Source organism: Setaria viridis, chromosome 9 (assembly GCF_005286985.2).
Source record: "Setaria viridis chromosome 9, Setaria_viridis_v4.0, whole genome shotgun sequence".
In the NCBI taxonomy this organism is placed as follows: domain Eukaryota; kingdom Viridiplantae; phylum Streptophyta; class Magnoliopsida; order Poales; family Poaceae; genus Setaria; species Setaria viridis.
Window position 1 is genome coordinate 50,371,187 of NC_048271.2, and position 24,678 is coordinate 50,395,864.

Sequence of the window (24,678 nt, forward strand, 5' to 3'; positions counted from 1 at the left end):
AGGTTTGGACAGTCCTAAATATGGGGCTGGACACTGAGACGCATCTGACATGGAGACTATAGCGCAGGATGGCGTAGTCTACATGGAAAGACAGGAACTAGTCGAGGATTAGGAAAGTACTCGTTGTAATAAGAGTAGAACTCCTCTAGTCGTACCCGACTAGTATTTTTTAACCAACCGATCTGTAACCCTGCCCCGACAATATAAGGCGAGGAACCTCCTCCAAAGCAATTCAATCCAACCAACACACAGGACGTAGGGTATTACGTAATCTAGCGGCCCGAACCTATCTAAATCGTGTGTCTGCGTTTACCATCTAGTCCCTGATCTCGACAAGCCCCACTAACTAAAACACTACCTCGGACACCCCCCTCGATAGGTTGTCAGGTTTAAACACCGACAACTGGTACTTTATTGCATATAATATGATATTATAGGATGAAATAAAAGGAGATTTTGCAAAGAGTGTTAAAAAATGAAATAGGTAGGCCATATTCCCTCCCTGCAAAAATGTAAAAACTTCTGAGTTTGTCATATATCAGACTATTCTCAGTTTGAGTAAGATTATAGAAGAGACCTATAATATTTATGATGTAAAATGAGCATCATTAGATCATTTTTTAAATATCTTCATAGTTTATGTTTTTATATAATATTCTTCAATAAAAACTTAATCAAACTTTGTAATAATTTGAATTAAGATAAACTTTTAGAAATACTTATATTTATAAACGAGGAACTAGGTGCCAAAGCATAGCTTCATTTAGTACCTTGGCGCATTCATTTTATATCTGTTTTCTATGTTAACATACCATCTTCCTATTTTTTATTTTGACATTTGTAGGAAATGTTTTGTATCCAAACTCGGTATCAATTAAAGTAGGCTATCATTTTTTCTAAACTGGTGCCTAAAGGGCTATGTCACTTTATATTACATTACTCACTCACCATACTTTTAGGCTGTCCACAAACTTTTTTAGAATCGTTCAGATGGGTGGATGCATCGTGTCATGGTAAAAGAAAAAGATACTTGTGGTCAGATGTTGGTACTTCGAAATTGGTGCAAATGAACATTTACGTAGTGGGGTACTTCGCACCAAGATACCGGTTGACTTGAAATTTCAATAAGCTTTTCAATAATCTCGAGTTACACATTTTACGGTGGTGAATGGAAATAGTAGGGTGCACCAAAGATGGATTGAAGTTCACTGGAAGCCCAGAAGAACATTTACTAAGAAAGGAAAGCCCAGAAGAATATTTCTCAGAGGAGAAAAGCTCAGAAGGATATTTCGGATCCACGTGTTGCGGAATGCGGATAGCGCTAACCACTCACTCCGAGCAGTGTGTTACGAAGAAATGTCAAAGCCACTGGATCTGGTGCGCTCTGACTCGTCGATCCCCCACCGCGAACCTCCTAAACCTCGGCCATGGCGGCATCGCCGTATCTCCTCCTCGTCCTGCTGCTCTTCCACCCAGCGGTTGCACCAGCCTACCGCGCGCCGCCGCCTTCGCAGACTCCGCCGCCGCGGCCGCCTCAGAAGGTGCAGGTCTGGCCCAAGCCGGTGTCCATTTCGTGGACGGACGCGGTGTACGCGCCGCTCTCGCCGTCGTTCAGCATCCGCGCCTCGCCGTCGCACCCGTCGCTCCGCCACGCCATCGCCTACTACAGCCGCCTCATCCGCACCGAGCGGCACGCGCCGATTGTGCCCCCAGCCAACTACACCCTCGCCCGCGTCCCCATCCGGCTGCTGGCGCTCTCCGTCTCCGACCCCGACGTCCCGCTCGGCCCCGGCGTCGACGAGTCCTACACGCTCTCCGTGCCTCCCAACTCCGGCTCCGCCGACATCTCCTCCGCCACGTCATGGGGCGCCATCCGCGGCCTCGAGACCTTCTCCCAGATGTCCTGGGCGGGCGGCGGCCCCGCCGCGGGCGGCCAGCCGATCGTCCCCAGCGACATTGAGATCTCCGACCACCCCCTCTTCACCCACCGCGGCATCCTCCTCGACACCGCACGGAACTACTACCCCGTCCGCGACATCCTTCGCACCATCCGCGCCATGGCCTACAACAAGCTCAACGTGTTCCACTGGCACATCACCGACGCCCAGTCGTTCCCCATCGTCCTCCCCTCCGTCCCCAATCTCGCCAACTTCGGCTCCTACTCCCCCGCCATGCGCTACACGGACCAGGACGTCCGCCGCGTCGTCCGCTTCGCCGAGGCCTTCGGCATTCGCGTCATCCCCGAGATCGACATGCCTGGTGAGTGAGAACTAACAATTTCAGATCAAACTGCCCTGCCGCTGCCCAATTAATCATAATTCATACCCTGCATTGGCCACTCCCTTCAATCTCAGGGCACGCGGGGTCGTGGGCGGGAGCGTACCCGGAGATCGTGACCTGCGCGAACAAGTTCTGGGCGCCGACGGCGAAGCCGGCGCTGGCGGCGGAGCCCGGCACGGGGCAGCTGAACCCGCTGAACCCCAAGACGTACCGCGTGGCGCAGGACGTGCTGCGCGACCTGGCGGCCCTGTTCCCGGACCCCTACCTCCACGCGGGCGCCGACGAGGTGAACACGGCGTGCTGGGAGGACGACCCCACCGTGCGGCGCTTCCTGGCGGACGGCGGCACCCACGACCGGCTGCTGGAGCTCTTCGTGAACGCGACGCGGCCGTTCCTGGTGCACGAGCTTAACCGCACGGCGGTGTACTGGGAGGACGTCCTGCTGGGCCCCAAGGTGTCGGTGGGGCAGACGGTGCTGCCCCACGACACCACCGTGCTCCAGACGTGGAACAACGGGGCGGAGAACACCAAGCGCATCGTGGCCGCCGGCTACCGCGCCATCGTGTCGTCGGCGTCCTACTACTACCTGGACTGCGGGCACGGCGGGTGGTTGGGCAACGACAGCCGGTACGACGTTCAGGAGAAGGAGCGCGAGGGCACGCCGCTGTTCAACGACCCGGGCGGCACCGGCGGGTCCTGGTGCGCGCCCTTCAAGACGTGGCAGCGCATCTACGACTACGACATACTGCACGGGCTGACGGAGGACGAGGCCACGCGGGTGCTGGGTGGCGAGGTGGCGCTGTGGTCGGAGCAGTCGGACGCCGCCGTGCTCGACGGAAGGCTCTGGCCCAGGGCCGCCGCCGCCGCCGAGACGCTCTGGGCCGGGAACAAGGACTCCAGCGGGAGGAAGCGCTACGCCAACGCGACGGCCCGGCTCAACGAGTGGAGGTACCGCATGGTGGCGCGCGGCATCCGCGCCGAGCCCATCCAGCCGCTCTGGTGCCCGCTGCACCCGCGCATGTGCCACCTCTCGCAGTAGCGTAGCAGGCTAGCAGCCTGAACTCTCGGGTGATTCTGTGGCGAGTTAGCTTGCTCGCTGCCTGCAATGGACTGAATATTGGCAGTACGAAGTCACACGGGCAGGCAGAGATTTGGAACATGGTGGAAACAAGAACCATCGGCATCGTTCTTCTGATCAATATAGTGATTACTGGAAGAATCAAGAACAGAATAAAACCAAGGCATCCTGGATCTACCATGTCAATCTTTGCTTTCATCCTCGTCGTTTGGAGCGAGCCTGTTCTTGTTTGAGGCGCGCTCGACCGTGCCACGAAGTAACAGGTGCATGAGGTCTGCAGTCTGCACTAGAACTTCCCAGCTCCCAAATTCAACGAAACTGAAAAAAGTCATTGGTAACATCAAAGTCTTGTCTTAGGATAGCTGCTGTTCTTGACGCTGGTTAGATTTGTCCAATAAATTACATGACCAGCGCACATGTACTTGGTATTCGACTTGATGATTTGTATGTACTGACGGACTTGAATAAAGTAGGGGGAATTAGGACTCAGAAGTCTACGATTTTTGGTCCAGTATTTGATTGTGATGTTGAAAGTCGACGTCTCTTTCGAGACGAAATTGTGATGCGTAGAACAAAAACGACGCAATTTCTTTTCAAAAGAAAAAGATTAGGGGCAGAACAATTCAGGACCTGTTCGACTAGACTTATAAGCCGGCTGAAAAGCTAAAACGGTTGATTTGTTGTGAGAGAAAAATACTGTTTGGTGGCTGATAAGCTGAAGCGAACAGGCTGTCAGTCATTAGGCTGCCGGCTCTGGAACAGTGCGCCATCAAGAGATCACCCGAACCATGTTGAGCTCATCAACGTGCGCCGCTGTTGTGCTCATTGGTGTCGCGGTCGTGGCTGGCGCGCATCTTTCGTTGCGCCTTGTCATGGATTATCCACGACGGCAGTGTCCTGTTGTTTATGATGACGGCACTTGATTCGCCATGGATGGTGAAAACGAAATCGAAGTGCGGTCATTTTTTATTTTACCAGATGACGTGGTTGGTGACCTGAGAGGAACAGACATGAGAAGATGAGATCAGCAGCTCAATTCCCACATTGACAGACGACCTTTGGAGCAGTACAAGAGACCCAAATGAAGAATAGTGCAAATTACAGAGTATATTAGAACACGAGAATTATTAAGTTTTACTCGAGGTCAATGAAAGAATTTAGGACTATTCAGAGCACAGGCTGTGTTCAAGTCCTGCATGAACCAGAGAAAGTTCCCACCAAGGCCTCCATCAGAGGAACGAATTTGCCTGGAACTCCATCACTCACCAGTCACCACTCACCACTTACCAGCCTAATAAAGCGTAGCAGACAATTTGGAGTAGACGATCATCATGTGCAGTCTCATAGGCCCTCTTCTAGGAATAACCGTATTTGATAGCCAATCCACCTATGTGGTGATTTTTTTTTCCTTTGTCCATCGGGGTCGCTTTCCATCCGACGTGTCCGCAGTGTAGCGCAATCCATCTGTCGCTTTCTGCTTTCTGATGAACGTTCCGGTTGACGCCGCTAAGCTGCCTTGTCCTCCTTTTCTCCCGTCTGCACAGGGAGGGGCACGCCCATTTCCCGTGTGCTCTGGTGCAAGCCTTTTCGTTTCGCAGGGCTTCTTCCTCGTGAAAGTCTCTGCTCCTGCGCTCCCAGGGCCGCAGAACTGAAGCACGGAGAGAGAGGGCGAGATGAGGGAGATCATTAGCATCCATATCGGGCAGGCGGGCATCCAGGTGGGGAATTCTTGCTGGGAGCTCTACTGCCTGGAGCATGGTATCCAGCCTGATGGCCTCATGCCCAGGTGAGGCCCCCTTTCTATGCCAATTCTCACACTTCTGACTTTTTGTTCATCTCATCCTTCTTTGAGAATTCTGTCGAATTTTGGTCTATCTGTAATGATTCCAGCACACAGATAGTTTATTTGAGATAGCGCTGCCCTTCCTTCTGGGTCCTTGTAGTAGTAGCATCAAAAAAGGATATTTTGGAGATAATCCTGAGGACGATCTTTACTGGATGAAAGACTGAAGCAAAAAGCTTTGAGAAACTTTGTTGGATGTTCTGAAAATCTTTTCTTTATGAGTTGATGACACCCCTGCGTTCAAAACCACTTGCTTAAAAAGTGGAAAGGGGCATGATCAAAAGATGGAAAACAAATACCAGCATATAAAAAAGCTCCAGTTTTGTGAAACAAGCATCAGGGAGGATAAGCATGTGACTGGCCGCCGATTTACTTGCGTAGCTCACCTATTTCACAGTATTCAATTTCTCTGCATTTGCCCGTTGCCTTGCAGTGACACCTCTGTTGGGGTCGCGAGGGATGCATTCAACACGTTCTTCAGTGAAACAAGCGCAGGGAAGCATGTCCCGAGAGCCTTGTTCGTTGACTTGGAGCCCACCGTCATCGACGAGGTGAAGACCGGGACGTACCGCCAGCTCTTCCATCCAGAGCAGCTCATCTCCCACAAGGAAGACGCTGCGAACAACTTTGCCCGCGGACATTACACAGGTGTGATATGCCGTGCCTCACCTTGAACCATTTCCTGAAGAAAAGGAAATATCCTCAGAAATTTAAAATGCTATATTGATCAGGTTATTATTACTCTTGGAGTTTGGAAGCGTTATCTTGGATTTTGGTTTATTCTAAGTGCATTTACAAACTATGTAAACTATATTTTTATGTATTTGGATAATTCTAGAAAGTGACAGGTAGAACTGATCCACATAAAGTTGGATATTGCAGGGACAGGATCCATACTTAAATATTCAATCATTCTATGCTGCAGATACCGTTCATACTACACAATCAACATCACTTTTTTAAAAAAAACTTAGGGCACCTTACTTCAAAAAGATTGGCATGCTTGGGAAACTGTCACATGCTCGTATTAATACCTATCCTGTCTGGGGTGGAGTGAATTTTAAAGTTGTTTTTCTGTTGCAGTTGGAAGGGAAGTAGTGGATCTTTGCCTTGATCGAATAAGAAAATTGGCAGATAACTGCACTGGTCTTCAAGGTTTTCTAGTTTTCAATGCTGTTGGTGGTGGAACTGGCTCTGGACTTGGTTCATTACTTTTAGAGCGTCTATCAGTTGATTATGGTAGGAAGTCGAAGCTTGGTTTCACGATTTATCCTTCACCGCAGGTATTATCACAATAATCTCATACCATTCCTGTATGCATCATTTTGTCATCATATTTGCATTTATGCAGTCACCATTTTCATGTTTTCTTGTGGACAATAAATTGCCAATCAATTACCACCCAAGAAAAAACTGTAGTATTCAGTGTGTAACATTAAAAACAAAATGAATTCAGTGGTAGTTATGAGTTGTGATTTGGTGAAACTATGGATATGAAATAGTACCAGTGACAAAAAAAAGCATTCCCATGTTCTTATCAGTTTTATTAGACGACAAAATCTCAATTTAACCAATATGATTAATCAAATATCTTCTAGTAACTTCATAAGGGAAGTTTAGATATGAGTCATACTTTCATTCTTTGTATAAGCTACTTATCTATGTTGCTTTTGTCGAGTTTCTGGAAGAGCTCCAATAAAGTATAAATTTCATTGCCACTACAGTTGAGCTACCTTTGTCAGTGAGCAGACCTCTTTATTTGTTCTTACAGTAAGATATAGCTTATCTACAGAAAAATATCCTTCCGTGGCCGACATTCACCTATCATTGATTGGACCAAAAGTAATTTTCTCAACAGAACTTCTTGAGAGTTAACTTCTTGAGAGTTACTATATTAAGTATAAGCCTGGATATCATGTGATCCCATATATATCTAAACAGAGCAAAGATGTGAGTGAATATCAGTAATAATTTTATGCCCTATCACAGAGAACAGTCATTCTTCTTATTGTCTACATAAAGGTTATAGGACAAGATCTAAATCTGTATACTTGGGTCTAGAGTGAGTAAACAGACTTCATTTGTATTCTCAACAGTACTATTTATGTACCTAGCTATAGATGTAGTTGTTTCTTCTCAGTCTGATAACAAAAGCTTGCAAAGGAGGTTTACCTGTTATTGTAAAGTACAAGTACTCTGTACTGAAACCATTTCTTGTTGCAGATTTCAACAGCTGTTGTCGAGCCATATAACAGCGTGCTCTCCACACATTCCCTGATTGAACACACAGATGTCGTTGTGCTTCTTGACAATGAAGCTATCTATGACATATGCAAGAGGTCCCTCGACATTGAGCGTCCAACATACACCAACTTGAACAGGCTTATATCTCAAGTTATATCATCTCTGACCACCTCGTTGAGGTTTGACGGAGCTATTAATGTTGACATAACTGAGTTCCAGACCAACCTTGTGCCTTACCCTCGGATACACTTTATGCTCTCTTCATATGCTCCGATTATCTCAGTTGAGAAGGCCTACCATGAACAGCACTCTGTTCCTGAGATCACAAATTCTGTGTTTGAGCCATCAAGTGTGATGGCAAAATGTGACCCCAGGCATGGTAAGTACATGGCATGTTGTTTGATGTACCGTGGCGACGTCGTGCCAAAGGATGTGAATACTGCTGTCCATTCAATCAAGACCAAGAGAGCAGTGCAGTTTGTCGATTGGTATATGCTCACAACTCTTACCTAGTTATATCAGACAGATATAGATTTGTAATCTTCTGGCAATAAGATTAGCTGCATGGGACGTGACCATCTTTCTATGTTGCCACATGTACAGGTGTCCTACTGGCTTCAAGTGCGGGATAAACTACCAACCACCAACTGTAGTCCCAGGAGGGGACCTGGCCAAGGTGCAACGAGCAGTCTGCATGATCAGCAACAACACAGCCGTGGCTGAGGTCTTCTCCCGTATTGACCGCAAGTTTGATCTCATGTATGCAAAGCGTGCATTTGTTCATTGGTATGTCGGTGAAGGGATGGAAGAAGGTGAGTTCTCAGAGGCAAGGGAGGATCTTGCAGCACTGGAGAAGGATTATGAGGAAGTTGGAGCTGAAGTTGAAGACGATGAGGATGAAGCTGAATATTGAGTCATCTGATCTGGAAGCATGCTTATTTTCCTTAGGTATCAGTCAACTAAGACTGGTATTGTTGCATTGCATTGCACTAAGACTGGAAGCGTGCTTGGATGGCATTGTTGTCCTGCCATTTCTTTCCCTGTTTGTTAATGCATTGCACCTGTTCATGGTTGGCAGGGTAGAAGTGTAAAGTTGGTTGAACTGGTATGATGGTTTGATATAAAATAAAATCTATATCTATACCTACCTATGTTATTAAAGTGAGTAACGCTTCTACTTATTATTTTGGTTTGGTCCAACTTTTATCAATGAGAGGTGGGCCTGCGTGGGTGCGTGGGTAGGAGGCAGAAGCCGAGGAAGGGGTCGGCGTCGACGTCGGCGCGCACGGCCCTCCCCGCGGCGGAGGCCGAGGCGCTGCTCGCGTTCCTCGAGAAGACGGAGGCGATCCTCGCGCAGGCCCGGTTCCTCCTCCGCTGCGCCTCCAAGTGGTCGCTCACCACCGGGCGGTACCCGCTCCCCCTCATCGCGGCGCTGGTGGCTTTCTCCGCTGAGGTGAACGGGGTCACCTCGCTCTCCGTGGAGGACATTGCTCAGGACATCTCGGCCGGAATCAGAATCACTCTCCGTCGATACAAGGAGCTCGTTGATGCGCTCGTGCACGTCGCACGGCAGCTGCTTCCAAGGGGCGCCGACGTCAATGCGAAGAACCTGCTCCTCAACGCGCAGGTCCTGCTCCGGCTCATGGAGATGAGGTCACAGTCAGATCCGTCTGAAGAGTTTCTTGAGAGCTTCGCTCCGAACATCGCTGGCATTGTGCGGGCATACTCTTCTGTTGACGAAGATGAGTCCAAATACCTTCAGATTGCTCCCGTGGGTGCCGATGAATTTTTTATTAAGGGTCGACAGGGGCCCCCGCCGAACTGCCCCACCTGATTCATTGAGGCCTATTTTGAAAACTTCAATCCCTCTAGGATCGCCGACTTTTCATTGGGTAGGTAATCCATAGGAATATAATTTTAATTATCATCTTAGTTTTTAGTGGGATTTTTCCATCCCTGGGTTTGACAGGTTTTGTCAAGAGGGCCTTGTTCAGGCTAAACAGTCGTACAAAGTTTTGTAGCATGAAAACGGAGGTTGGAAGGAAAACTAACACATATCCTGGACTGTTCCAGTCTGGAAAAGAAGATTAAGATCAAACAGCTAACACATGCAACCAAATGCGGCCAAGACACCTTTTCACTAGCCTGTGTTATCATCAAGCTAAACTATACTTTGCCAATCCCTATTCCGTTACCGTGAAGCATTGAGTCGAAGCCGACAGACGACAGTCTTGATTGCAGTGCCTTGGGGGGCCATCCGGGATCCAATCGACATCCTTCTACGCCCTTCCTGGGGAGGAAACCACAAAGGAGAAAGAGCCGTCGAGGGGAGAACGGGGAGATCCAATAGAGGGGATCATGGTCCCGTTAACCCGGCATAAGATGAGACAGCACGAACAAGGAAGGAGGATGATGACAAAGCAGAGACGCCGACAATAAGCACATTCCTGCTCATGGTGAAGGCTTAACAAAATGGTGTGGGAAGGCGGGACCTTGGAGCAGTACCAGCCAGCCAACATCTTGGCATGGGGAGGACGCGATACCAGTTTCATTGGGAAGCAAGCAGCAGCAATAGCAAGTGGGCAGGAGGCATCTCGACAAAAGCCTCCATGAAGGGGAGCGGCACCCGAAGGCATCGCCATTGTCGGCACCGGCGCAATACCAGGCTTGGATTTCTCCCTGTAGTTTCCTGCCCACCTGCCTTGGCCGCACCAACACCTGCAAGGAAGAAGACTTGACAACGCCTCCAAGAAGGAGAGCGGCACCCGCAGGCGTCGCCGTTGCTGAATCCCAGCACAATGCTGGAAGGGATTTCTCCTTGCAAATTCTACTCAGACTGGATCCTGCTGCAGCTTAAGTTCGGCGTGGTCTTGGTCGCCACCGTAGGCCATCCCGCCAGTGACGCCGCCTTGCCAGCGCATGCCCGCAGCGAACGCCGCCGCCGGCGGCCGCAACACCCGCGCGCGCTTGCATATGCCGTCGCAAGCCGAGGCCGGGTGGCACGGGCTAGATCCCCACCGGCCGTCGCGCCAGTTGCTGCATGCCGCCGGGCGAGCAGTTGCCGTGGCGCCTGCCCGCCGGCCGACCTGCACGAGCAGCCACCCAAAAGGAGCAGATACAACAGCATAGGACACGGATCCACCCACCACAGGAGCGGATCTGGTCGTAGGCTCGCCGTAGTCCCGCACCAACGCTAGGGGCCGCTCCGGCCGAAGATGCCTTGCCGTGGCCTTCCTTGCCGGCCGCCGGGCTTCCGATGGTCTCCTCGGGTGATGGCGAGGAGAGGAGGGCGGGGGCGAGGCCTGAAGACGGCGGCGCGAGGGGGAGCCCGGCAGTGCGGGGGCAGGGGCGAAGCAGGGGACCAAACCACGACAACGCCACCACGCAGAGGTCCCCGAGCCACCGCTGCGCAGGTCCGCGCACGAGCCGCCGCCACCACCGCGAGGGCAGTTGTTGGAGGTGACGCGAGCACGGATCCGGCCGCCCCCCCCCCCCCCCCCCCCCCCCCCCCCCCCCCCCGCATGAATCTGGCCTTCCCACGTGCAGATCCGACGTCAACCATGCGGAACCGGCCGTCAAAACGAAGTTCACCGGAGCAGAAGCAAGCATGGAGGACAGGGAGGTTCGGGCGGGGGAAAAGGTGGGAGGAAGGGGAAGGGTAGAGTGGGGGGGGGGGAGGAGGGAGCAGGGGCGTTTTTTTCCCTTGTCCCGTGCCGATGAAATTGATTTCGATAATTTTGTGCTAGAGGAGAAAGAATTTGAGGATCAGAAGATAACAGAGAAGGGTCTATCAGATGCTTACCAAAATGTCTTGGAGAGGCTTGCCCAGCTAAAGAAACATGGGAAGGTCAGTAAAGGTGCTGACTGGAGGAAGCGGTGGAAAGGAGGACTGGAGCTGGAGCCATGGATGGACCCTATGGATGATGGTTGGAAAAAGGACATGCTGCTTGAGGACGTGGTGGATATTGATATTGGATATGATGCACCTCCACCATCGTTTACTGCTGGTATGGAAGAAGCAAAGGAGAGCCCGTATTGAAGCTGCTAAGCTGCGAATTGATGCGATTAGGAAGGCCCCTGCTGCTCCAGCTGCAAGCGCAAATCATTCACAGCCTGGTGTAAGAAATGGAGATGCCTGTCCTCCACAAAAATCGACCAGGAAGAAACGTGGGGGAAAGAAGATGGATGACATAGATCGAATCATACTCGGTGACGATTTGGTAGAGATGCCAGATAGTCCAGATGGCAGAAGAAGAGACGAAAAATAGGTTCCTGCGACGGTATTGATTGGGAAGATTGCATTATTGAGCTCCTGCTACTACATGGTGCAAATGAAGCAGAGATAGAACAAGGCTAGTACAGAAGATTGTTGGAGTTGCATGTATTCAGTGCATTAAGTGGAGGAAAATTGAAAAATGGTGATGCAGCGTCTCAAGTCTTCAGTATATGACCGCAATTTTGCTGAATGAACATAGGTCCTTACCATTCTGTATTTACATTCTTTTAGTGATATAGAAAGCTCATGCTGAGTGCTGAATGCAAATTTTTTTAAGTTCAATCAAGCTAATTGTGGGAAGAACATATTGTGATAGAGTAATAATTACAGACAACGATCGCTTTTGTTCTTCCCTGCTAATACCGATTAGAAAGTACAGTTTAGGAATGATATGGCCCCTAACAATTCCAATTTTTTTATATAAACGGGGATTGTGTAATTTTGTACATTGCTATATGGCTTACGAATGACATATATTTTTAGTGTTGCATTTATAATTGTTTTATTGCTAACATGAGTGCATCACAGCTGAAGCCACTAAGTGAAAAGATAGATTGGTGCAATGCCATTTCTGAAGAAGTTTGTCTTCAAATAGCGGAGGCTGATTTAACTCTCTTACTTGAATAAAAAAATATTTTAATTTAATGGGTATTTGAGTTGAAGGAAATAATTAAGTCAAAATTCTTTTGGTTTTCTATTAAATGTGTAGACATCCAATAAGTGGAATAAAAAATTAGTGATGGAAATAAAATGTCATTAGTTTGAAAAAACACAATTGATCTTTTATCGTAGCAACGCACGGACATTTTGCTAGTAAATATTAAAAAATGTAACATGAAAATTATAGTAGTAGATCAGTTCTCAAACATATACTTCAATGTCACTATACTCAATAAATTCTTCTAGAATATAACTAGAAACACCAATAGTCAAATACTTTTATAAGAGAACGTGTTGATACCTTAAACGACAAATAAAAAAGGACAAGTGTAGTATGTGCAGTGTGGAACCACGGGGACAACACGACAGCTACATTTCTTGATCAATGGGTGAGGATGCCATAGCCAATGTTACATTTCCTGATTAATGGGTGAGGATACCATAGCAGATGCTACATTTCCTGATCACTAAACATATTAACAATGAGACAGACAGCATGGTGTAAGCATATGAGATGCCCATTACTCCATTAGGAAGAGCACACAAGGAAGAGCTTGTTGAGAACATTTGTAGGAAATGCACCAGGAGTGGAGGCGTTTGGTTCAGTTGACTGAACCTCACTTCGTTGGATCAACTGGTGTGTGCAGCTCTTCTTGAGAAACTGACAGATAATGATCCCCCAATGCAAGAGAATTCCATAGTACTCCTTCCATCCCAAATTACAATTCGTTTTGGCTTTTCTAGATACATCACTTTTGTTATGTATCTATACATAGTATATCTAGGTGCATATCAAAAGTTATGTATGTAGAAAAGTTAAAATGAATAGTAATTTGGGACGTAGGGAGTACCGTATTGGATAATACGTCTTGGCTTCATCCAGGAACTCACTTGCACTCACGAACACAAAGCACCGGCGAAGGAAACGATGAACACAAATGTTTCCGGCGACGAACGACTCGACCGCACGCATGGATACACCAATAGCGTGGTTTATTCCTAACAATACGTACTGATATGTTTGCTCAGGGATCAGAATCACTAAATAAGGTACCAAAGACATACATCAATAATTTTACAAATGCCTTCATAGATATACTACTAATAACCTATTTCTGAATTTTTATAACAGCATTAAACATTGGATGGGGAACATCGATTTGTCAGACAAGTACTTATGGCGCTAGAAGTCATTTTTGTTAAAGGGAACAAATGAGCTATATAGGTTAAGAAAATTAAGCTACTCACGCTTCACTCCGATTAGAAAATAGGGTTCTAATGAAGAGGATAGCGTGCAGGTGCAGACCTACTAGTCAACGGAGACGGCGCCGAGGAGCATGCCGAACTTCCGATTCGGCGCTGGTCACACCGTTCTCGGACGGCATCGCCAGTTTCCCTCCCTCTCGCAGACAGGAAAGAGAGTTGGGTGGCGATGGAGGAGGGAGCGCAGAGGTGAGGTGGCCGGCCGGAGCCCGGCGTTGAGGAGCGGAGGTCCCCCGCTGGCTGGCCAGAGAGAGAGAGAGGAGATCGGTAGAGCGGATAGAGCCCACGATCCATGTTTCCCGTGGGCCGCCGACTGGGGTATCCGTCGGCGGCGGTCTATTTTCCAGATGGGCCAGACCGCAACTATTATTGCGACCCATTTCCTTTGTGGGCCGGATGGGATTGTGTCGGACAAAGACAATCGTCGGAAAAGAGAGGCAGAGAGGAGCCGTCAGCCGACGAAGCCGAACCAGTGCCGGCACGACGGACGCAGAAGCATGGCAGGGAAAGCCGGCGGACTCAAGGGGGTCGCCCTCATCGGAGGCGGCGCCAACAGCACGGTCGCCGGCGCCCTCCACTTCTTCCAGGGCCCCTCCACCGGTACCCGCTCTCTCGAACTCTGCGATCTGTAATCTGTATGGTCATCGGAAGTCCTAGCTCACCTATTACAGCTGCTGGTGCTTGCTCCCTGTGCCTGTGCTAGGGTACACCGAGGTGAGGGGCAAGGTCACGGGCCTGGCTCCGGGCAGGCATGGATTCCACATCCACGTCTTCGGCGACACCACCAACGGCTGCAACTCCACCGGTGCGTCGCCTTCTCTGCCTGTCATGGATTCATGGTTGCTTGGTTTATGACGTGTGCTGTCGAATTGGGAATACTGCTAGAGATGTGCTATTTAATCACAACTGTATCGAAATGTTATAGGCTGATCAAGTAATAACCCTCAAGTGTGTAAGTGGGGATCAGAATTTCGTGAACCTATTTTGTTGTACAGTAAAGATATAGCCGTATGGTAGGTTTAGATGTCACACAAGTGTGTTGTGCAGAATTACTAGTTATGTATGCGTACGATGTTTTTTAGATAAAGGGAAAAGGTGTGTATATGCATGTTCCAAAAGAACTTCCTATTTCTGGTAGAGGTCTTACTGAACCTTCATCTGGTCTGTTACAAACTTCACCTTTGCTAGTGAATGAAACTGCTTCAGCAGCTATTGATGAAATGGCCAAATGGGCACCTTTCACTTTGCATTGTACTGGTAGTGATGCAGAGAATTGCGAAATTCAATGTTTGCTATGAAATAAGTTCCATTATTTCATCATCCTTTTGTTATGATTATTACCAGACTGCTATCTGCTGCCTTCTTTGTATTAGTATACTGGAATCCTACTGCAGCTAGGTGTCAAATGACAAACATTACATCATTCCTTAGTAGAAGGGTTTCATCCTTTTGTAACATCAAACGTGATCAAGGGATATTAAACTGTTTCTTGCAAACACTACTTTTTAAATTATCTTTTTAAACTAGGATTTTCCTTAGTGTCTCACAATGATACATGTTATATCTGTATGCTTGTATCCATAACTCTTGTGTTGTTCTGACAAATTTATATGCTTCATAGGGCCCCATTTTAATCCTCACAATAAGCCCCATGGAGCACCATTTGATGACGAACGACATGTGGGTGACCTGGGAAACATAGTAGCCAACAAAGATGGTTAGTACAAAGCCTAATCTAAGATCCTTTAGTCTCTAAGGTAGATGCATGTTTATGAAATATTTCCTTTCTCCTAATAATGCCCGCATACTTATTCCAGGAGTTGCAGAAGTGTTCATAAGGGACTTGCAGGTTTGGTTGTCTTGAAGGATGTAATATGAGCTTGTTAATTTTGGATTTTGATCAACTGGTAATTATCTGTTGCTTTCTGAAGATTTCACTGAGTGGGCCTCATTCCATACTGGGAAGGGCAGTTGTTGTTCATGCTGATCCTGATGACCTAGGGAGGGGTAAGCATGCTTGTATTACTGAAGTTGTCATAGTAAGTTAGTAACACATTGGATGTTGAATGCTCACCGTTAAAATTCCATGTTTTTGACCTAGTTCTGCACTCATTTCTTAAATGTGCACTTATTTTTTACATAGTTTTGCATGTTTTCATACTCATTTGAACTGCCCATTGCCCTGCTGCACTTCAAGCATCAAAGTATTTTGATCCATGTTTCTCGTATTCTGTAATAGTCAGCAAACTCGATATTCCTTAATAAATAATAATAGTTCTAGTGTGAGGCATCCTCGTATTTTAACTGCTCCTGACTATGTTCCTTTGATATTTTTTAAGGTGGCCATGAACTCAGTAAGTCAACAGGAAATGCAGGAGCTAGAATTGGATGTGGTAAATGCCAAGCCTTTTTCTAGTGTTGCAAATTGTAGGAAAGAGACTGCCATTTTTCTTACTATTTTTTAAAGCTAATCTAACAGAAAATTTAAAACTAGAAGTGTGCATACGTCGATTCATATAAAACAGAAGCTGACCCTTCTGTTCAATGGCACTTACAAATACATCTGTCAATTACTTGTAGGTATAATTGGAATTCAGTCTTCAGTTTAACAAGTAACAATTCCACCAGAAAAAAAAAGGGCCAAGGGATTTGTCCGGGCATATGCAGATGGTGTGGAGACATGGATTTCAAGACTAAACATTTTAGTACCCTTACTGTCTTCAGTGATGTATACAATAATCTTGCAATCAGAATAAGAGGAAAAATCGCCAGTAAAATCTTGCAATGATTTCTGCATGCCCTCAACAATGGTATCACTGCTTATCAGTAGCAATAAGCCTATATGTAAAACCTTTTTGAGAGGAGCTATAAGTCTATAAAGGATGCTGTTCAATCTGTACATCGGCTATACCTGTGAAATCTTGCATTGACTCCTGCGTGTCCTCAACAGTGGTATCACTGCTGATCAGTAGCAATAAGCCTACATGCAAAACCTGAAAGGGGCTATAAGCCTATAAAGGCTGCTGCTTTTAGATGTGTACATAAGCGATGCCTTTATGCTTTTCCTGAAACAGGGGAACGAACCCAAGTCAGCATTTTGTGATTACATACTCGTTAGCTGTATAATGTCCATCACGTGTTTCATGGTCAAATGGTAAGCTGTATTGTAGCATTGTCTCAAATTTATTCTGCTTCAACAGGGATAACCAATCAAACATTCTTCCTGTGATGGTAAATCTCACCATGGATTCATTTGATGGTGTCCACTGACACTGATACTCTCGTACCTGACCTGACCGTCGTGTTCACTTCGAACCTATATTCTTATTGTAAACTTGTGCAAGATCCCGTTTGTAACTGTGATTTTAAAATGTTCATTCACTGATCCACCACCCTCTTTTCAATCAGCCTTCTTGCTGCACAAGAATCAATCGCCTGACAGCATATGACGTCCTATGCACCAGCCGGCCGCCGATCCTTGCGAGTTGCGAGCAGTGAGATTACACTCCCAACTCCCAAGACACTCCGAACGCTACAAGCTTCGCGAGGGAGAAAGCAGACAAGAACAAGAGACCAGGCGACGTCAATACGGCTTACAAGACGGTGGCATAGTTTTAGCCTCCGGCGATCCTGATACCAAGGTCAGCCCTCGCAGGAAATGCCTCGACGGGAACCGGACACCCGGGAAGACGTCAGGGGCGCGAGCCGTGCCCCGCCCGCCCGGCCCAAGCGTGTCCCAAACAACGATGCGCGCCGGCTCGGCGCGACGCGCGCGCGCGCCCGTCGGCATCAAACTGTGCGCGCGGGACGGGACCGGTCGGCCGGGCCAGGGAGGGTCGGAGGCCGGAGGACGCGGGGCCTTGGAGGGTTGGAGCCTTCCCGCTTGGCCCCGGGCGGGCGCCGTGCGGGCGCAGCCGGATGCCGCGACGACGGCTACAGGACACCGCCCGCGCGCGCCCCCGGCCGATGCCGCCACGGAGAAGCGGCTCGTGGACTTTGTGAGATCGAGACGAGCACGAGGCGGAGGCGCGCGAGCGAGGGAACGAGGTCACGAACCGAACGGTGGTGCGGTGGTGCCTCGCGGGAAGGTTGAGACGAGGAGTAAAGAAACGAACGCGCCCCGAGTGTCGAACGTGGCCTCGCCCGGGATGCCTGGAAGACGGCTGGGCAACGGGCGGGGCGGCCGTCGACTGCGTGCGAGCCACGGCGCGCCGGGCCGGCAGCATCCGTGGGCGACTGGGCGGCGATACTATTATTATTTTTGCGTGCCCTCTCGCGCCTGTGCGCGTCCGTGCGTGCGTGCGTGCTCGCGTGCCGTGCGGTTTTGTGCCGTGGCGACACCGGCGTCACAGTGCGCGTGTCGTGCGTCCTCCGTCCGATGCGCGTGGCGCGGGGGCAGGCAGACCGACCGTTCCTGCGGTCCGAAGCCTGTAGCCTGGTGGTACTATTCGTTCGTAGCGTCGTGTCTTGAGGTACGAAGGGGACTGGTTGTGGTTGGCCCAATGGCCCGTGACTTCACGTATCGATCTATCCGGCCGGCGTGCATTTCTCTCCTTCCCTCGAATCCCTCCTTTGTCCACGAGAGATCGTGCCAAAAGTACTCGGTACACCGTACACCTACCTACGTACGTACGTGCATGCGTGGAGACAGAATAGCTAGCAGAAGGTTTGTTATATTCTCGTGGACCCATACACTTTCAGAATCATTACTTGTACTAGCATACACAGCTCACGAAAGTCTCGCATACATGTACTATGCTACTACTCCCTACAATTCCAAATGTAGATTGTTAGTCGATCAAAAAATTAACTTTAGTCCATCGGGGTACGAAGGATCGTAACGGGCGACCAGAGGGGGGTGAATGGTCGCAGAAGCCAAAACTTTCTAACAAAAATTTCTAACCCTTCCCCTAAACACAAAACCTGAATAAATCACGTTTTTCAAATCTGGACAGAACTCTATGTACCTAGTAAACCTGATGTGGACGAAAATCCGTAACTCCGATCGACCTAAAAACTTGTCAGATTAAACTAGATGAAATTACGAAACTAACCCAACTGGAATCACGTCAATCGGACTTACGGATCTTGAGATAAAAATAAAACAAGCAGACTATGTCAGATGCTGACGAGAATTGTAAAGAACCAATCGAGATGCACAAGATCAATCATTATAGATGAAAGATTAAATCGAGTAATTGAACTTACAAAAATGCATCTAGCCTCCGCCTGAACATCCTCCCTCTCTTAATCGGAGAGATCAACAAAAATCTCTCACTAGAATTCAAACCCTAGGCTAGACCGGAGAGAGGAAAATTGAACCGTGGAACCCCAGGGCACGAGTACTGTTCACGGGTACTGTTCACTCGTGAATAGTAACTCGCCGGGAGTCCAAAACATCCCCTTTTCTCTCAACCCTAGGTGCCACATATTTATATCTCCAAAGGGTGGCACAACCTATTTTCACATAACCCCCTACGCTAAATAAATCCAACGTAGGGGCGTAAATTCCAATTACGTCCTCCATGGCAAATTCCGCGATGTCCGCGATCCCTCCATCTCCGCGATGTGATCCTCGCGATGTCGCCGCACGACCATCCGAAATCGTATCGCGATCGCCAAAATTTCCATCTTCGGCCAACGCACGCCGCACGAGCGTCACGGTACGATGCATGGCTTTGTGGCTCAACCAGCGAAGCCCGGATTTTGTGGTATAATCCGGAAACCTCCCTCGACGTCCTCCCGCCGTGTAGCCAGGTACAGTAGACGTACACCGCACGATCGCCTGTCCCTCGAACGCAAGCCTCGATCCGCCCTTTTCTGCCCCCGCGGTTTTTCGACACGGCATCCTATCTTCGTTCTTCACTCGTCGCCGCATGTACCTTGTCTCCACCTGTCACCTGCAACCACAACCTGCCAAGAGACACGTCACACGCACACCGTGTTGTCAATCGCTCATCACCAAGGTGCTAGCCCACCGGCATCTCAATCTCCCCCTTGATGAGTGCATTGACAACACCACACCGCACAAATTTATTCGTACTGAAAAAGAAAAATAAAAAGAAAGAAAAAGAAACGATTCAGCAAAACTCCCCCTGAATGAACGAACTCCCCCTGCAAGAATGAATTTGTGCGCTACTCACTCTCCCCCTTGTTGACAAAGCACTCCATCAAGATAAAATGCAAGGAACCAATTTAGAGAAAAGCATGTGAGAAAGCACAAGTTGAAGCTTCTGAGACATATGCCAAATACTTATAAAAGCTAACCAACAACACTAGCTATCCAGAGAAGGAACAATACAATGCCATGACCAATAAAAATTTAGAACTGAAATCTGTTTGAAAACTAATGTGCCAGGCAAAAACACGCACATTCCAAACTCAGTGCAAAGCTGAAGACAAAACATATAGCAAGCTCACACGACAGATACACAGCTTCAGTCAAAGTTCACTGCAACGCCCACAAATGCATTCACTTGTCATATTTAAGTCTGACTTTTGTGAGCATGATAAGCAGGGATATGGGAAGCAAGAGTTGTGCCCAGCCAGTTTGTTTAATTTTGTTTATGAGCAAGAACCAGCAGGGACATGGGAAAAACAGAGTTGCGCCCATATTTAAATTCTCAGTAAGGCAAGCAGATCATGAGCTAAATAGCAGAGATATGGGAATTCAGAGTTTTTGCTCACAACCATACTATGCACTCCCGAGTTAAAACTTGGATTGTGAGTTACATTTGCAGTGAAAACCCATTAAAAGAAGCTGACTACCGAACCATGAGCAAGATATATGTCAAGTATTCAACAAGTCACTAGATCCAGAAAAGCAAGCATAGCCCAACATAATTTTTTAAGTATATATCTGTGCTGTTTTCAAAATAAAAATTGGTCAAGCAAAGCATTCAAACCTCTCCAAAAGCATCGATCGCAAACTAGCCAAAACAAGTATAAGGCATATGTAACTGAAGCAACTTACAATGATACTAGAAGGGGTAACACACCCCGAACTCACCACGCAAACGTGCAAACATGGTTTGATCGAGTGGTTTAGTCAGAATATCAGCAAGTTGCTGACTAGCATTAATGTATTTAAGCTTAATATCACCCTTCTCAACATGATCCCTCAGAAAATGATGATGAACCTCAATGTGTTTCGTCTTAGAGTGAAGCACAGGATTCTTTGCAACACTTATAGCGCTAGTGCTGTCACACAAGAGAGGAACGCGAGAAAACGACAAACCAAAATCGCAAAGGGTAGCTATCATCCATAAAAGCTGAGAACAACAACTAGCAGCAGCAACATACTCAGCCTCTGTAGTAGATTGAGCAACATTAGATTGTTTTCTAGAGGACCAAGAAACAAGCGAAGAACCCAAAAATTGGCAAGTACCCGATGTAGACTTTCTATCCAAACGACACCCAGCAAAATCAGCATCCGAATAACCACACAAACTGAGAGTTGAAGCAGCAGAGTACCAAAGGCCAAATGCAAGAGTAAATCGAAGGTACCTCATTATGCGCTTCACCGCCTGACGGTGAGAAGTCCTGGGGGACGCCTGAAAACGAGCACACATACACACAGCAAAGTGTATATCTGGCCTCGTAGCAGTCAAGTACAGCAGCGACCCAATCATGCTTCGATATTCCTTCTGATCCACGGGCTCTCCGTCCTCATCAGCATCCAAAGCAGCGCTAGTCGGCATGGGCGTAGAAATTGGCTTCGCATCATCCATCGCAAACTTCTTCAGGACATCCTTCGTGTACTTTCCTTGATGCACAAATGTACCTTCCGAAGTTTGTTTTATTTGTAAGCCAAGAAAGAAATTCAGCTCGCCTATCATAGACATCTCAAATTCTTTACTCATCACATCTGCAAACTTTTTCACAAGAGCATGAGAGGAACCACCGAAAATGATATCATCCACATAAATCTGAACTATTAAAGTGTCATTGCCTTGCCTGAGGAGAAAAAGAGTTTTATCAACTGAACCCATTTTGAACCCGTTTTTAAGCAGAAAAGTTTTCAATCTAGCATACCAAGCACGAGGTGCTTGCTTCAAACCATATAAAGCCTTTTGCAACTTAAAAACACGATCAGGAAAATTGGGATGCTCAAAACCAGGCGGTTGTTTAACATAAACTTCTTCTTCTATAAAACCATTCAGAAAAGCACTTTTCACGTCCATTTGATAAAGCTTATATCCACGTGAAGCAGCAAATGCAAGCAAAATACGAATGGCTTCTAAACGAGCAACAGGAGCAAAAGTTTCACCATAATCAATACCCTCTTTTTGAGAAAAGCCCTGAGCAACCAGCCTAGCTTTATTTCTAACAACATGACCATCTTCCCCTTGTTTGTTCTTAAAGATCCATTTAGTTCCAATTGGTTTACAAGAAGGAGGAGGATCAACCAAAACCCAAACCTGATTCCGTGCAAAATTTTCTAACTCCTCATGCATGGCATTGATCCAGTTAGAATCAGATAAAGCATGTCCAACATCTCGGGGTTCAAAAGAGGCAACAAAGGCAGTATGCGCAAAGACACAATAATTTTTATTTTTCGTACCTCTGTTCCTTGTCGTGCGTTCATCCAAATTACCTATTATGTTCTTGGCAGGATGATGATTCTGAATGTGTCGTGGTGCTGTACGTTCTGAAATCGCCTCCCCCTCAACTGCAGCCGGTACATGATCAACAGTCGGTGAAGCTGCAGGCTCTGCTGTAGATGTACGTGTCGGCGATGGTCCATCCTCCAAAGTGGTGGAGGGCGCCTGCTTAGGCTGGGCGCCAGGCTCCCCCTGCATCGCAGGCTGGGCATCATCGTCATCGTCGTCGTCACATCCATCTTCCTCTTTCTCATCCTCAAAAATATCCTGCCCGATCTCGTCATCACCTGCACACTCAAAAGCAGAAGAAAAACAAGGCATTGTCTCGTCGAAGGTGACCTCACATGTCTCATCGATGCGGTTAGTATCAAGATTAAGCACGCGGTACGCTCGCCCTTGCAAGGCATACCCTAAAAATAACCCATCGGAAGAACGCGATTCAAATTTATCCAAATTTCTCTTTTTCAATATAAAACACTTGCAGCCAAAAACTCGAAGGTGGAAAACTTTGGGAGGTCGACCAAATCTCAACTCATAAGATGTTTTTCCTAGAAAAGCTCTCAGAAAAATGCGATTAGCAACATAGCAAGCGGTGTTGATAGCCTCAGCCCAAAAACGTCTAGGAGTTTTATGTTCATCAAGCATTGTCCTAGCCATCTCAACAAGCGTACGATTTTTACGCTCAACAACACCGTTCTGGGGAGGAACGTAAGGTGAGGAAAACTGATGATCTAAACCTTGTTCTGAACAAAAAGCTTTCATGCGAGAATTCTTGAATTCCGTACCGTTGTCACTGCGAATTGCTCTAACGGCATTATTTGACAACTCATTTTTCAGCTTCAGAACAAGATCATGAACATGTGAGAAAGCCTCATCCTTAGATTCCAAAAAGAACACCCATGAATATCGAGAAAAATCGTCCACAACGACGAGCACATACCACTTCCCACGAGCAGACCGAACACGGGCTGGACCAACAGTGTCCATATGTAACAGTTCACCTGATCGTCTCGTCATCACCTGAGTCACAGGTGAATGAGAAGCAGCAACCATTTTTCCATGTTTGCAGGGAGCACAAATCAAATCCTTTTCAAACTTGAGTTTCGGTAAACCATCAATTAAATCCAATGAACTCAAACGACAAAGCAAATCAAAGCTCAAGTGGCCCAACCGACGATGCCACTTCCAAATCAGGGGGGAACCATGAGCAACTAAACAGCGAGTTTCACCAAAAGATTTAGAAAAATCAGCTTTAAAAATCCGTCTAAAAGGAGAAATCTTGCAAACAAGGTTACCAACAGAATCAAGAACACGCGAATTTCCTTTCTTAAAACGAACCTCAAAATCATCCTCAAGAAGTTGCAAAACAGACAGCAAATTATAATGCAAATTCTTTACTAATGCGACGTCCTTTAACGTGTATTTATCTGTTACCTTGATGCAGCCATGCGCCATTACCTTACCTTGACTTTTATCCCCAAAAGTGATGTTTTCCTTTACGCTCGTGGGGGTGAGGCTGGAGAACCATTTATCATCTCCGGTCATGTGGCGCGAACAACCGGAGTCCATTATCCATATGTCCTCCTCGCCTCCAACCTGCAATCAACAACGAGAGCGAGGGTGAGCTAATGACTCAACACTGGGGTTAGGATAATGTAATGAAAACCAGTGCTGAGCCACTTGCTCAAAAGAAGCATTAGCAAAATCAAAGCTCTCAAAAAAACGATGAGAACCACGAGGGGGAAAACGTGGTCTGTCATCCCGATGTTGTGCAAGAGCACGAGTACGTGAGCGAAAACCAGAAGAGCGAACAAATGGCTCACGTCTCAAAATAGGACGATCATGAGTACCACGTACAGGGTACTGCTCACATCTAAAAACACGACGATCATGAGTACCACGTGTGGGGTACTGCTCACGTCGTTCAGCACGCATCCTCCGATAACAGAACTCATAAAGATGACCATCATGACTGCAAAAATCACAATGATAAAGCTTGCGTGCAGAAGCGAAAGAAGCCTCAGCATTAGAACTAGAAGCAACAAAAACAGGCTTAGCAAAATGATCACAAGAAGAACCATTTGGCTTAGTATTTTGTATACCCTTGAGGTGTTTTGGCTTAGGCGCCCAAACCTGCTTTTTAGGAGCAGATCTAGATGTCTCAACCAGCAACCCATCATAGGTGACACCTGAACCCTTCCTAGGAGGTGGTCCAGTATATTTAGCCAAAGGTGGATTCTTCTCATCAACAGGCGGTCCACTTTTTTCACAAAAACATGTTTCAAGTCATAACCGGGACCAAAACGCTCACCCCGTTTAATTTGAGCAATAGCCATACCAATTTGAGGCTCACGAATAGAACACCAACCAAGAATAGTTCTCAAATGCTTATTTTCTTCTTCCAAATCAGCAAGTTTGGCCCTTAAATCAT

At 47.4% G+C, this 24,678-nt stretch overlaps 4 protein-coding genes, 1 long non-coding RNA gene and 1 pseudogene across 6 annotated transcripts; 5 read left to right on the forward strand and 1 right to left on the reverse strand.

Annotated features, from left to right (window-relative positions):
- Positions 1-1,274: 1,274 nt before the first annotated feature.
- On the forward strand, positions 1,275-3,850 carry LOC117835745 (beta-hexosaminidase 2). The gene is made up of 2 exons (XM_034715075.2): positions 1,275-2,259; positions 2,355-3,850. Exons 1-2 carry the CDS (start codon positions 1,428-1,430, stop codon positions 3,317-3,319), a joined length of 1,797 nt encoding a protein of 598 aa, XP_034570966.1. The 5' UTR covers positions 1,275-1,427; the 3' UTR covers positions 3,320-3,850.
- Positions 3,851-4,884: 1,034 nt separating this feature from the next.
- LOC117835746 (tubulin alpha-2 chain) lies at positions 4,885-8,596 on the forward strand. 2 transcript variants are annotated; one of them, XM_072290974.1, is made up of 6 exons: positions 4,885-5,144; positions 5,635-5,849; positions 6,285-6,484; positions 7,425-7,933; positions 8,049-8,169; positions 8,255-8,596. In XM_072290974.1, the coding sequence occupies exons 1-6, from the start codon at positions 5,032-5,034 to the stop codon at positions 8,534-8,536; spliced, it is 1,440 nt and encodes a 479-aa protein (XP_072147075.1). In that variant the 5' UTR covers positions 4,885-5,031; the 3' UTR covers positions 8,537-8,596. The 2 variants fall into 2 exon arrangements, with proteins under 2 accessions (XP_072147075.1, XP_034570967.1); XM_034715076.2 differs by having other exon boundaries at positions 4,889-5,144; positions 8,049-8,596.
- LOC117835747 (uncharacterized) lies at positions 4,918-5,728 on the reverse strand. The gene is made up of 2 exons (XR_004635966.2): positions 5,588-5,728; positions 4,918-5,435 (listed from the first exon to the last, which is right to left on the reverse strand). It is a non-coding gene; the product is annotated as an uncharacterized lncRNA (long non-coding RNA).
- On the forward strand, positions 8,553-9,564 carry LOC140221235 (plant-specific TFIIB-related protein PTF2-like). The gene is made up of 2 exons (XM_072290553.1): positions 8,553-8,558; positions 8,662-9,564. Exons 1-2 carry the CDS (start codon positions 8,553-8,555, stop codon positions 9,277-9,279), a joined length of 624 nt encoding a protein of 207 aa, XP_072146654.1. The 3' UTR covers positions 9,280-9,564.
- Positions 9,565-11,052: 1,488 nt separating this feature from the next.
- Positions 11,053-12,111, forward strand: LOC140221236 (plant-specific TFIIB-related protein PTF2-like; annotated as a pseudogene).
- Positions 12,112-14,078: 1,967 nt separating this feature from the next.
- Positions 14,079-16,543, forward strand: LOC117835934 (superoxide dismutase [Cu-Zn] 2). Its single transcript, XM_034715268.2, has 7 exons — positions 14,079-14,244; positions 14,348-14,449; positions 15,266-15,361; positions 15,462-15,493; positions 15,576-15,651; positions 15,984-16,037; positions 16,225-16,543. Exons 1-7 carry the CDS (start codon positions 14,142-14,144, stop codon positions 16,251-16,253), a joined length of 492 nt encoding a protein of 163 aa, XP_034571159.1. The 5' UTR covers positions 14,079-14,141; the 3' UTR covers positions 16,254-16,543.
- The last annotated feature ends 8,135 nt before the right edge of the window (positions 16,544-24,678 follow it).